The 14,993-nt window shown below is 38.0% G+C and overlaps 1 protein-coding gene across 1 annotated transcript; it reads right to left on the reverse strand.

Annotated features, from left to right (window-relative positions):
- Window positions 1-271: 271 nt before the first annotated feature.
- On the reverse strand, window positions 272-14,254 carry HAUS3 (HAUS augmin like complex subunit 3). The gene is made up of 6 exons (XM_043905981.1): window positions 14,171-14,254; window positions 12,987-13,044; window positions 11,546-12,593; window positions 10,011-10,450; window positions 8,046-8,274; window positions 272-586 (listed from the first exon to the last, which is right to left on the reverse strand). The coding sequence occupies exons 3-6, from the start codon at window positions 12,446-12,448 to the stop codon at window positions 353-355; spliced, it is 1,806 nt and encodes a 601-aa protein (XP_043761916.1). The 5' UTR covers window positions 12,449-12,593; window positions 12,987-13,044; window positions 14,171-14,254; the 3' UTR covers window positions 272-352.
- Between the last annotated feature and the right edge of the window lie 739 nt (window positions 14,255-14,993).

Raw genomic sequence — 14,993 nt, forward strand, 5'->3', positions numbered from 1 at the left:
GGGGTGGGGTGGGGAGGGAGATTAAAAACAGAGGGGATATCTGTAAACCTATAGCTGATTCATGTTGAGGTCTGACAGAAAACAAAATTCTGTAAAGCAATTATTAGAAAGTAAATGAATTTTTTTTAAAAAAAGGTTACCAGGAATAAGTGCCACAAAGCAAATTCTCAAGTTATAAAAAGCACTGGTACTCTGAACAAACACATAAGAAATAAACCAAATTATATAATACTCAAAATTCATTAAATGAAATGGTTCATTGACCTCGAACTTAACATTTTCATGGTGTTTATTATCTGTATTCTCCTAATATGCAAAGCACATGCAGTGAAGATTTCATTTTTGGCAATTTTCAGTCTTCAAGACCAGTGGTCTTAATCTTTGATTGGTTTTCTAAATTCTCCACAATATTTTTCAGATAATCTTCATCTTTTAAAAAATATACATAGAATTCTCTTTCCACTTGATGCAGCTTATCAGATGCCAAAAGTTTTCTTTTTGTCTTCACATCAGCAAAAATATCAGTAAGATGATGATTTAGTTTATTTAGCTGAGATTCAACTTGATGAAACTGCTCCGTTAGCTCCTAAAAGGAAAATAATAATGCTTTTTAATTCAAAATCTCTATTCATAACACCAATCATAAATCTTAAATGTAATTTACATAGGAAGAATCTAAATGATATAATGATTATTCCCACAACCTCAAAAATAAATGAACCTCAATTAAAAATCCATAGCAGGATTAATAAAAAGTCTATGTAAGATCCATTGAAACAACTTCTGTAGGCAAGTTTAAGTGATTCAAAGCAAATTCATACTCCCTGAAGGGTATTTGATATGTAAACTGTTGTGCATATTTATACATTCAACAAGTATTCTGAATGCCTACCTATACACCATGCACTGTTTTAGAGTCTACAGCTATAAAAATGAACACCAAAAAAAAAAAAAAAAAGAACACCATTTCCTCCTTGGAACTTATCATTCTGCCAAAGTAATCAAACCTTGTTTTAGCCTAACCTGTTTACTCCAGACATCAGAGGTACTGAGAAAACCTTGAAATGAAGCAATTATCAATAAAAATAATTGTCTTAATCTGGATTTTTCTTTTTTTACACTGTTATAGAAGATGGAATTACATGTAACATTTAACAATCCTGATTTACCATGTAATTCTTCTCAAAAACCTAGACATTCTGGACCCCTCACATTTAATAATTGAAATTCCTCACTTCTTAACATTAAAAGCAGCTTAGGTTTTCTAACCATGCTTTCTACTCCTAAAATTTCTCAGCCAGTATTATCAAAGAAGTTCTCAGACAATCTGTAGCTATAACTACCCCTCAACCTTCGACCACTTCTCAGAATGATCCCCAGTATGGTAATCACCTGGTGCTTGCTATGAATAGCTACCTCACTCCACACTAAATCACTCTGCAACAAAGTCAGAAGCCACATTTCAACAGGCTCCCTGGTGATTCTAATGCACAAGTTCAAGAGTACTAGCTTTACACATGTCATAAATGCCAGCTCCAAAGAGCAGTACTTCTTAAACTACATTAAGAAAAAAAAATCAAGTAGTAGCCACAGTAAGTGGCCTCTGAGGAAAAACCCTGTAAACTGGAAAACAATGAGAAACATCTCACCTTTAATTTCAATACTAAAGATCTTAATAGTTACTAAAATAATACTACAAATACGTAAAAATATTCAACTTCATTAACAAAAATCCAAGTTAAAATTCATATGGATGACATTTTGTATCTCACTGGGCTAGGAAAAAACGTAAAATAATGATACCCAATGACATTACAGTAAAATCACCATATTTTAGGGATTCTAGAATGGATTCTTTCACACTTCAATATAACGGAAATCAATATGCACTGTGTAATTAAGAGCATCCTGTAACTGTTATTGACCAGACATTTGTAAGCAGCACTTTATCACACATATAATACCCCACACTGTAAGACTTGCAGGGTCTTAGTTCCCTAACCAGGGATCAGAGCCATGCCCCTGCACTGGAAGCACGGAGTCCTAACCACTGAACACCAGGGGATTCCAGCACCAGTTTTTTTTCCAATCCTTATTGTGGTTAAGAACACATAACATGAGATCTCCCCTCTTAACAAACTCAAGGGCACAACACTGCACTGTTACCTACTAGCACAACGTTATGTAGCAGACTGCTAGAACGTGTTCATGTTGCCTTAAGTGAACCTGATACCTACTGATTAACAACTCTCCATCACTGGCAACCACCAATGTACTCTGTGCTTCCAATGAGTCAATTTTAGATAGCCCACAGTAAGTGGAATCATGCACTGTTTCTTGGGACTAGCTTATTTTCACTTACCATAATCTCCCCAAGGTTCATTCATGTTGTGGTATTTTGCAGTTGTTTTTTAAGGCTGAATAATATTTCACTGTATGTATAAACTACTATATTTTCTTTTTTTATTCTGCCACAGATGGACTTTTGTTTTTTTCTACAGCTTAGCTATTACAAGTAGGGCTGCAATGAACATGTGAGCAGAGATATCTCTTTAATATCCTATTTTTATTTCCTCTGGATGCATACCCAGGAGGAGGATTACAGGATCATATAGTAGTTCTATTTTTAAATTCTTCAAGGAAATTCCATACTGTTTTCCACAGTAGCTTCATCATTTTGCATTCCCACCAAAAACGTACCAGGGTTCCAATGTCCCCACATCCTCACCAACACTACTCTTTTGGTTTTTTGATAATAGTCATAACAGGTGTAAGGCGATATCTCAACTGTGGCTTTGCTTTGCATTTCTCTGATAATTAGTGATGTCGAGCAACTACTCATAAACCTGTTGGCCATTTGTATATCTTCTTGAGAAAAGTCTATTCAAGTCCTTAGCCCATTTTAAAATTAGGTCATTTAGTTGCCTTTTCATACTGTTCATGGGGCAAGAATACTGGAGTGGTTTGTCATTCCCATTTCCAGTGGACCATATTTTGTCAGTCAAAGTAAAGAGAAACCAAAGAGCCTCTTGATAAGGGTGAAAGAGGAGAGTGAAAAAGCTGGCTTAAAACTCAATATTCAAAAAACTAAGATAAGGGCATAAGCCCCCATCACTTCATGGCAAATAGAAGAGGAAAAAATGGAAATTGACAGATTTTATTTTCTTGGGTTCCAAAAACACTGCAGATGGTGACCGCAGCCAAGAAATGGAAAGACTCTTGCTCCTTGGAAGGAAAGCTATGACAAACCTAGAGAGCACATTAAAAAGCAGAGACATCACGTGGCCGATCAAAGTCTACATAGTCAAAGCTATGGTTTTTCCAGTAGTCATGTACAGATGTGAGAGTTGGACCATAAAGAATGCTGAGTGTCGAAGAATTGATGCTTTCAAATTGAGGTGCTGGAGAAGACTCTTGAGAGTCCTTGGATAGCAAGGAGATTGAACAAGTCAATCCTAAAGGAAATCAACTGTGAATATTCATTGGAAGGATTGATGCTGAAACTATAGCTCCTATACTCTGGCCACCTGATGTGAAGAGCCGACTCACTGGAAAAGACCCTGATGCTGGAAAGATTAAGGGCAGGAGAAGTGGGAGACAGAGAATGAGATGGTTGGATAGCATCACTGACTCAATGGACATGAATTTAAGCAAATTCCAGGAGACAGCTAAGAGCCAGAGGAGCCTGGTGTGCTGTAGTCCACGGGGTTGCAGAGTCAGAAATGACTTACCAACTGAATAGTAAGTTTTTTGCTATCACCAACACTGTTTATGTACAGTGTGGAAAAACACCAAAAAATACTTTGAGTCAAGAAATAACATAGAAAGGGACACTGAATGTGGAGTTTCAGGAATACCTTAATCATTTTAACTGGCTTTTTCCTTTTAATGTATATTCCTAAGGGATATGATAAAAACCTATGTCTACCATACCTAAAAGATACCTAATAGGTATGAAATAAAAATTCTAAATAAGAAAGTACTGGGTCAGTATAAATGAAAAAGCTTTTTCTTTCTTAGAAACTCCTGAAATTATGGTATATTGTATGATAAATGGTGTCTAGTAGACATTCAAATAGCTGGTGACATCTGAAGTAGGTAAGCTCCTTTGAAAAGCAATATAGCAGTATTAAAAGCTAAAAAATAATGTGTATAACCCAAGAAACCTCGTAATTCTATAATATCTCTAAGAGTTCATCCAAATGGTGGACTAGTTACAGAAATTATGACACAGTAATTAAGTCAATAGAGTATTATAAACATTAAAAATTAAAATTATTGTAGCATGGAAATGTTCTATTTCATAATGCTAAATAAAAGGACAATATAAAAGATACAGAAGTAAAGGAAAAAAGCATCTACTTTGCAAATACTAACCAAAAGAAAAATAGCATAGGAATATTAATATCGGACAAAAGAAAATTAAGACAAAAAGCACAATACAGGGTCATTAGATAATGGCTAAACAGTTAAATCACTGCAATTTACATCTACCAGAATAATAATTCACTGCAATTTTAAACTTGGATGTAACTTATAAAATAGACTCAAATATAAATAAAACACTGACAGAACTACAATGAGAAATTTTCAAATCCACAATCATAGGATTTTTACATAATTATTTAAAAGATCAAGAAGACAGAATGAGTAATAGACTTTAAAAAACTAATCACAAATATCACTTCATATCCATGAGGATGACTACTACATACTTTTTTTTTTTTTTTAAATTTTAAAGATTAAATTTTAATAAGAAATGCATTCTTCTAAAAAAAAAAAGAAATGCATTCTTCTTTATGTAATACTTAAGCCAATACTTCAATGCAATGGAATGTCAAATTGCTATATGATCACTTGACGGTGTTTAGGCAATTTACTTCTTGTTGAAAAATTGTAATATATTTTCTCTCATGTCTTTGTTGTCTGTTTCTGAAAGATCTGTCACTTGTGGACAACAAAGCACATTGTAAAATATAAAGTCTTAAGAAGACACTAGAATTTATTTTCATCAAAATTATACATACTTTTTTAAAAGAGAAAATAACAAGTATAGGTGAGGACATGTAGAAACTAGAACCCTGGTACAGTTGCTGGGTAATGTCAAGATTCTCTAAAAGTTAAACACAGGCTTACCATGATTCAGCATTCACTCGTAGGCATATACCCAAAAGGAATGAAAACAGGGACTCAAATACTTGTACACCACCACTCATAGCAGCATTATATACAACAGATAAAAGGTGTAAACAACTCAAGTGTCTATGAACAGATGAACAGATAAACATAAAATGTGATGATAAAATACAGATGAACAGATAAAATGTGGTATATACACACAATAGAATATTCAGCACCAAAAAGGAATAAAATTTTCACACCTGATGCAATATGGATGATACTTAAGGATATTATGCTGAGATAAGCCAAAGACAAAAGGACAAATATTATTATATGATTCTACTTTTATAAGATACCTATAGTAGGCAAATTTATAGAGACAGAAAATGGAATAGAGATTACCAGGGATGGGGAAAAGAAGGAATGGAGAATTAATATTTAACAGGCACAGAGTTTAGCCCATGTGGGATGAGAAAAAAGTTCTGGAAGTAAATGGTGACATGGCTGCATGACACTGCAAATGTTCTTAATATCATCATAATTGCACACATTAAAATGGTTAAAATTATAAATTTTACATTTTGAATATTTTATAATAAAAAATTATTTAAAAAACTAATCATAAGCTGTCTTATTTCAAGAAAAGATAAGCTAGTTATTCAGATCAATTCTCCCATAGGAAAAAATGTAAAAAGTGAAATGAAGTATTTTAAAGAGTCAAACAAAACAAAATCTTCCTAGGACTTTGCTGGTGATGCAGTGATTAAAAAACCTGCCTTACAATGCAGGGGACGCAGATTCTGTGTTGCCTGGTCAGGGAACTAAGATCCCACACGCCATGGGGCAACTAGAAAGTCCATGCCACAACTAAAGAGCCTCTGCTCACCGCAACTAGGGAAAGCCCACGCACCACAGAAGACCCAGCCAACCACAACAACAACAACAAACAAAACCCCAAGGCTTCCTAAAAGCAACAAAGAGATAATAAGACTTCAAAAGACTACAAATCCATAAAACAATGCAGACTGGTAAGAGCGCCCAGAAGCTGCTTTACTCAATCGCTAATCTTGAAAAAACAGAATCCATGATTCCTGAGACTGACAAGATGAGTGGTAAAGTGCAAGGTCCATAGAAGAAAGGAAGTCAAACAGCAGACTGTCTTTGTAATAAGCTAAGGACACCAAAAAATCATAAGATCAGGATGGCCAGAGCAGGAAGAGCCCTTGGTTAGAATCACAGTCCAGACAGGAATCATCTGTTGTTGTTCACTCAGTCATGTCAAATTCCTTGCAACCCAAACGACTGAAGCATGCCAGGCTTCCCTGTCCTTCACCATCTCCCAGAGCTTACTCAAACTCATGTCCATTGAGTCGGTGATGCCATCCAACCATCTCGTCCTCCAAAACAGACTTTGAACCCAGCTTATGGTTCAGAACTGGTAGTGCTCTTAATATCTAAGCGAATATACATGAAGGCAAAAGACATTTAAGGAGGGTCTTTTATGTATTTTAATGTATGAGGGTCCTTTCACCAGAAAGATACTGATTTTAAATTTGGATGCCTCAATAAGTGGTAATGGGACAATTTGGTTATTCATGGGGAAAAAATAAGAATAAAATTAGAATTCTACTTCTCATGTCATAAACTCCTGGTGGATTAAAGAACTGAACTAGAACATCATAAACGTTTCAGATAAAGTAAAAGGGACTGTCATTACTATGTTAAGGGCAAACTTTCACAAGATATAAAAAACGGCAAACCATAAGAGTGATAAATTACATCAAAATTGAAATCTTAAAAAAAAAAAAAAAAAGCCAAAAACAAACTAACAGGTAACAATAAAAAAAAAAAAAAAGACACACATAGGGAGCAAACATATGCAACACACACCACTGACAAATGACTGGCATTGGAAATATGTAAAAGAGCTCCTACCCAAAAGGGACTCAACCTCCATGATCATCAGAGAAATGCAAATTATAACCTCAACAGGATGCTATTTTATATCTATGCAGAGTGAGAAAAAATTATAAATGCAAATAGCACTCTGTGATGAAAAAAATATGGTAAAAGAGCATCTCTTAAAACACTGCTGGTACAATATGGTACAACCAGTTCTAAAATCAGTTTGCTGTATAATGTAAAACAGAACCTGTTATTCAGCAATTCCACTCCTATGTGAGGTGACAGAGAGAGAGAGACATGCATCTATAAGACATGCAACAAGGCTATCCATAGCTGTATGATCTACAACAGCAAAAACTGGAAATAATCTAAACGTCTTGTCAACAGAACAGGTAATTAAATTGTGGAATTTCACATAAGGGAATACCAACTATACAAAAGAGAAAACTATAAATGAACTACTATAAATGAGCTAAGTTTTACAAATATCCACATGGATGAAACCCAAAATCATATTAAGAAACAAGCAAGTTACTGAAAAATATACATAATAAAATCTATATAAAGTTCAGAAACATACAAAACTAAATAACACAGTCTGTATTACAAATATAAGAAAGCAAATGACAAAACTTAGCATAGTAGTTCCTCCCTAAAAAACGAGAGGGAAATGCTATTAGAAGGATCATGATATTACTAAGGGTACACAGAATTTTAAAGATATAAGAGCAATCCTCCATGTGTTAAAATAGGTGAAAAAACTACAGGCATGGTTTTTTTTTCTTCATTCTTACCATAAACATTACTATCCTTTCATATCTGAAATATTTAATAAATTTTAAAAACTTTGACCAAAACTATTTGAAAAATATATTTATATGTGAATAAATATGAGATATAAAAATGCTACTATCAGAGAAACGGGGTGATATGTTCTTCATGTTAACATTTTCTTTAGTATCTTTTACAATGAACATTATTTTTTTTAAGCATTTTTAATTATCATCGTAAGCACCTACCTGATCACTAAGCAAAAGCTGATTTCCTCCTTGATACAAAGCTTCACAAAGCATGTTCACATCATTGTTTAGTTTGGACAGAAAGGAAGAATGTTCTTGAGTAGATACTGCCAACTGCTCTTGTACCAAAGAAACATCCTGTTTTAACTTCTCAGCTACTTCTTCCAGGTTTCCATGGGTTATAAACAATTCTTTTTTCTTATTCTCTCCTTCTAAAAGTTGATAAAGCCTCAAATGTGGAAATAAAAATTAGAAAAAATTCTTAAGTCAGTATAGTTTTCAAAATTATAACCCACTATATTGGGACATCTTTGGGGAAAGCTAACAATTTGTAAATATTAATCAAACAATTAAAAACTTTCCAACTACAATACTATCTCATTACAGAAATACATATTCTAATTATTCTATCTGAATCCCCAGTTTTCCTTTCTTCCAAGTTTTAGACATAAAATTCTTTTTGACTTTAACTGCCATTAACCTACTTCAATTAAAGTAACATTTCAGAGAGACCACCCTAGAAAACACTTCCTTCACAGAACACAACTATGATGTAGAGAAACCACAAAGAACTTGAAACAGAAGACTTAGGTCTGAGTTCTGGCTGTCATGTAAGACGTAAGTCAAATCAATCTTTGAGATTTAATTTTCACATCTTAACATCTACCTAATTTTAAAGGACTGTGGTAGACTTAAAAGAGAAAAATTGAAAATACAAGCTACATAAATATTAATAGTAAACTTGCTACTCCAGTCATGTCCACATTTTCTTGACAAATTAAATTTCTAATGAGGCTATTTTAATACTTCAAACATTAATGGCAGAAAAATCCTACAGTACAAAAGGAAAATGTGAGGCAGCACCTTCTACACATATATGACAAAAAGTATCTGCTCTTTTTCTTAGGTCTTCCTAAAACTGGTTCGAAATGGAAAGTAGTTAAAGTGTTAAGTCGCTCAGTTGTGTCCAACTCTTCGTGACTCCATGCACAGTAGCCTGCCAAGTTCCTCTGTCCATGGAATTCACCAGGCAAGAATATGGGAGTGGGAAGCCATTCCCATCTCCAAGGGATTTTCTGGACCCAGGGATCGAACCCAGGTCTCCTGCACTGCAGGCAGATTCTTTACCATCTCAGCCCCAAGGAAGCCTCAAACCAATTCAAGTCCAAGGCTAATTCTGTTCTTGTGCAATGTGACTACACAATTTCAGGGGGCACCATTGACACAGAATCATGATGTCAATGACACCTTCTAAAACTGTGCAATGACATAGCTCTATCCATGCCCTTCATTTCATTAATAAGAATAAAAAGTATCAGATGTTTTTCTTCTAGTCTAGAGAAAAAGCAGCAGTAGAATCCAGATTTTTGAGTCCTTTTACTACTTTAGCCACTCAATTTCAGTATCTCCATACCATTAATTGCTCAGACATCCAGAAGAGACCAGAAGCTAGCAGTCATTCTTACTGATTCACCTGACCAGATGCAAAAATGAAGTCTTGTCTCCTCTCTACCGCTGCCTTCTCCAAATGTAATCAATTCTCTGCTCAGCAATACTTGCTATACACCAAGCTGTATTCAAACTTCCTGCTGGAGTTAGCCTCCTGCCCCAAACCTAAAAGCATCTAAATAATAGCATCCAAACATGAATAAAGGTCTTGTATTGTATATTTTCAATTCTCCAAACCATCCACCTCATCTCTAAACCAGCTACTTCTAGATCTAACATAAATGCAAAAGGTTAGCCCTCAATTTTAAAAAATTAAAAAAAAAATAAAATTAACTGAGGAATTGGAAAAAAAACTAAAAGAAACATAGACCCATGTAACAGAAAGGCAGAAGAATCCAAAAGCCAAAAATGAAGTGCAAAGAACTTTTAAACTTTCACAAACCTTAGTTCAAATTCTAGTACTTTACAAAAACAAATAGAAAAATAATTACTCACTAAAGAAACAAAGAAACCTACCTATGAGTAGAAGAATCCTTGGTATCAATGGTATTCCGTGGATTTATCTGCTGAGATACTGATGGGTCTGTTAGCATTTCTAATCGTTGGTGGAACATCAAATTACTTTGATTAAGTAGGTGAACCAAGTTTTCCAGCTGACGATATATGTCCCAATGCTTTCTCAATTCAATTTCATATGATAAATGAAGAAGATCAAATGATGCCTTTTGCTTTATCAACTGATTTAAAACGAACTCTTGTCTTGCTGTGTAATAGTCTTGTTTAGCAATCTGTCGATCAAAATCTCCCTTTACAACTGGCATATTCAATAACTGGGCATTCTCTTTTACCACAGCAGGCAAAATTTTGTCTTTTATATGAGTGATTTGTTCTTCAAGTTTCAGAATTTCACTGTTCAAGCTAGAAATTTTAGCATCCAAATTATCTTTGCCAAGAGCCTACACAAACAAAACAATTACATTTCAAATTGTAAATACAAAGTAGGAATAGTTTTAAAATTATTTTCACTTTCCATCTTAGTTTATGAGATAACACACTAATAGAAACTGGTTTCAAATTAACAAAAGCCAAAATCACAGTTTAACATGGCACAGTGAAGATGAAACCAAGGGTAAAGCCATTATGAATTGCTAAATTTTAATGCTATTACTACTATGTAAACTACTATACACATAAATGGCTACCAAAACAGAGATCTTGTCAGATTTGTCTTAAAAAAAAAAATCACCCTTTATGACACTGCTTACCAAACGCTAATATATGCTATTTATGCTTTTCTTAAAATAATCTCAGGAGCTCTTCTCCCACCTTCCTTCTTGACTTTAGAACCTCTACAGAATGACAGGACTTCATACAACATTCTGAAGTTTGTGACAATTATCGGTATTTAGCTTCAGAAAAACTGTTCTTTTTACTCAACTATCTACTGGTTACATGACCAGGAAAGCAAGCTACCCAGGAGTGCAGGTAGATATCTTTAATACATCTGTACATTCTTAAAAAATAATCAAGAGTTTCAATCCACTGAACTGGATTTCTAATTTCGTTAGCACCATCCTCTGGTCAGAGCAAATAAGGCATAACAGCAATAAGGCTCTTTACTCATTAATCATAAAAAAGGCAATGTCAGCCTTATCTGTGTATGAACCAACAAAGAATGCAAGTACTTTTGAAAGTGAGCTAGATAAGGTGGTTGGGTTATAACTACTATTTCTGCCCTCCACTAAGATCTATTTGTGTGAAACAATAACACATACCATAACTAAACAGTGAACAGAAAGTAAGAAAAAGAAAATGTAATTACTTATTACATCCCCCTTTCTAAAATACTTTACTATCAGCGTGTGTTAGTCGCTCAGTCCTGTCCGACTCTTTGCAACTCCATAGACTATAGCCCACCAGCTCCTCCTATGGAATTCTCCAGGCAAGAACACTGGAGTGGGTTGCCATTCCCTTCTCCAGGGGATCTCCCAATATTATTTCATAATTAACAACAACTTAAATATGAATTCAGTCTCATTTCTCATACTTACCTTGCTAGTGAGGCTATGAAGATTCTCCTCTGCCCACTTTATACTTGACTTCAGGCTCAAATTATTTGCTTTCAAGTGAATTAACTGATGTTGAGCACAAATGTATGCCAGCTGCAGCCTAGCCATTTCTAGCCGGCTCTCCTCAAGAACTTCTTGATTATCACAAACAGATGGTGCCTGCATATCTAAAAGTTGAAAATTTTCTTCATTTGAACTTTCGACTACTTCATGTATACCCTGAAAGAACTGTTTTTTGGTATATAAGGTTAATGCTGCCGTACTTTGCTCTTCTTGGCTTAGATAGTTTTGCAATGAAAGCTGAGATAAAAACACCAGTGGATTTGTTCCTTGACCCAAATTAGATCGTCTGAAAAACGTCATTAACTTGGCAACTCCATCAGTAAGAGTGTGAAGTTCATTACTGATCTTAGTATTTGTAGCATTTAGAATTCCTTGACTCTGTTTCAGCTTTTTATTGGTTTCTTCTTCTTTAGCCTTTAACCTCAGAGATTTGTGACTAGTTACTGAAGCCATCAACTGGCATTTATTACGTCGCTGAATTTTTAGGTTCTTTAATTTCTGCAGAGTTTGAATCTCATCCTCTAATTTCTCTAGCTCTTTGTCATTCAATGTGGGTGTCTTCAAATCAGAAGCTTTACAAGTTTTAAGAACTTCATCCAATGCTGCTCCTTCTAGGATGGGCTTGCCTGATTTTTGAAGAATGCCAAAAGCTTCCAATTCCTCTTCAGACAATACGTTCTGTTCATTCACATTCTCACAAAACCACTTCAAAAATGGTTCATTTTCAACAAACAACCAGTCAAAATCTTCCCCATTAAGACTATCAGCTTTGGGATAACCAATTTTTTTTAATGTTTCCACAAAATCTTTTCCACAGCTCATGGTTTAACTACCCGGTATTTTGTAACTGATAAGGCTTTAATGGTGTTGATATTTAAAAAATAAGTCCAACTACATACAAAACTAATTTTATGTTAAATCCATAGAGAAGGGGCAAAAATATTTTTAGAATCTATAATAATTTATCCTAGAGGGGAAAAAAAAACCAAGTATTAGACCACAAATAAGGCGATTCTATCTTTTAAAGTATTATACAGATAAATGTCACAAGATATTTGGGAACTATCTAACCCAGAGAAAGTTGTAGCTGAAAAGTCTGACAAAGAGAAATAATTAGAGTATTACTCAGAACACTGAAACTGTAATGAAAGGCTAATTAACAAGAAAATGTTATTTTTTCCAAAGGTAACATGGTTTAAGATACATTTTATACATCAGCAATTCAGTTTTTAATTCAAAACAGATGGATCTAAATATATCCACGCCATCACGTGACTAAGCAATCTCTTTTCCCTGTCCTTTCCGAGAACACAGAAATAAATATGGTCAGAGTTTGAGGAAGAGTCAACTGAATATTTACCTGAATGACTCAGTCAGCAGCCGCATTCACGCAGGAAGCAAAGTCAGACACGACCAACCTAGTGCAGAGAAAACCAGGTTTAAGAACCACCCCCGACCTGAAAAGAACCAAAGGACTGAGCAGTCCTTAAATAAAGGTATGTCAGGCGTTGGTTATTTTCAGCAAAGCGACCACTGAAAAATCCACGCTGCGAACTCCAGCGAAGGGAACAAGAGGTTCAGAGGAGGGACCCAGTAATCTGCGGCACTCTGTGATTCTGTCATTCAGCGATGAACGATCGGTGCGCGTCAATAAAATATTCGTCCACAGAGGCGGCCCAGTCGGCGCGACAACAAACTGCACAAACCTTAAGCGGGTCAATTCCTAAAGGAAATCAGTGCTGAATAGTCACTGGGAGGACTGATGTTGAAGCTGAAACTCCAACACTTTGGCCACCTGATGCGAAGAGCTGACTCATTGGAAAAGACCCTGATGCTGGGAGGGATTGGGGGCAGGAGGAGAAGGGGAGACAGAGAATGAGATGGTTGGATGGCATCACCAACTCGATGGACACGAGTCTGAGTAAACTCCGGGAGTTGGTTGAAGGACAGGGAATACTGGCGTGCTGCAGTCCATGGGGTCGCAAAGAGTCGGACACGACTGAGTGACTAAACTGAACTAAGTGGGTGCCGGCCGGCCAGCGGGGCTGGAGTGTGCCCCTCGCGTCCCAGCAGAGCCTCCAGGGCCCAGCGGCCTGGGGCCCCGGGAGCCGCGCCCCCCGCCACAGCCCACCCTCACTGGAGACCCCGTTTCCGGCCGTGCCCCTCGCCTGGAAGACCCCACTAGAGCCCGGCCCCCCGCCGGCACTGGAGTCCCCAGTCTTCCGCTGCGCCCCCTCGCCTCTCCCGGCACCGAGCCCCTGGCCCCTCCAGCCGCCCCCCTGGACCGCATTGGAGCCCTCAGTCTCCCGCCGCTGCGCCCCTCGTCCCTCCGGCCGCCCCCCGACCGCACTGGAGTCCCCAGACTCTCCGGTCACTCCCCCAGTCCCCTCCTCCTGAGGACCGCGACTGCGCTGCGCGGGAAACTACTCGCGCGCCTGAAAGACGTCCCCAGGGGCACCCGGAAAGAAGACGCAGCCGCTGACCCGCGCCGCTCCCACCGTCCCACCGCCCGCCTGAGAGACCTGCGAGTCCAGCGCCGCTCACCTCAGGAAGCTCGGCTCGCACCCCTCAGAAGCCCGCCGCCGCCGCCGCCCAGCCTTGCAAGGCCTCACGGGAGGGCCGCTCCCGCGCGCGCGCGCAAAAGACCAAGACCCGGCCGCTGGCGACCGCCTGCGCAGGCGCAATATCAGAAGAGGCGGGGCCCCGAGCCTGACGTCTACCAGCAGGGAGAGAGCTGATTGGCTCTCTGCCTCAAGCGGTCGGCAGTGCACGCAGAGCTCCGTCCGCCTCCTCTGAGGAGCCGGTGTTCCGTCGCAGCCTCGTCAGGTCGGGAGCGCGCAGCAGAGCCAGCTCCGCCCTGTCGCCCGCCCGCCTGGTGGCCAGGGCGTCCGGTCCTCCGCGGGCCCCCGGGCCGCGCTGCCGTCCGCTGCCGCAGGAGTGAGCGTGGACGAAGTCGCCGAGGAGACTTCTCGCCTCTTAGTCTCTTGTGACGAACGCTGTTTTCCAGGAGCACTTCGTTCCCAAGCCTTCTCTTCACCGGACAATCCCATCTTCAACATAGGACTATTTAAAAAGTCGAAACTGTTTGACTCGTGGAGTGGGTGTGTGTCAAGATGGAGCACGGGTTTTAAAGCAGGATGCCAGAAACGGAGGGTGTGTAGTCGGCGAGAGGAGCAGGGCTCGAATGAGACCTCCACGTTGGAGGAAATCTGGTGGACACCACACAGTCCAGTGAAGCAAAACTTTGAGGTTACCACTTGTATCGGACAGAATGTGTTTGCATCTCTACCTGACACAAATAATTTTGTTTTACTTACCAATCTTCTGCAAATTAACATATCAATGAGCAAGGCTGGGGCCCTGGTCA

Source organism: Cervus elaphus, chromosome 6 (genome assembly GCF_910594005.1).
Source record: "Cervus elaphus chromosome 6, mCerEla1.1, whole genome shotgun sequence".
NCBI classification, from domain to species: Eukaryota; Metazoa; Chordata; class Mammalia; order Artiodactyla; family Cervidae; genus Cervus; species Cervus elaphus.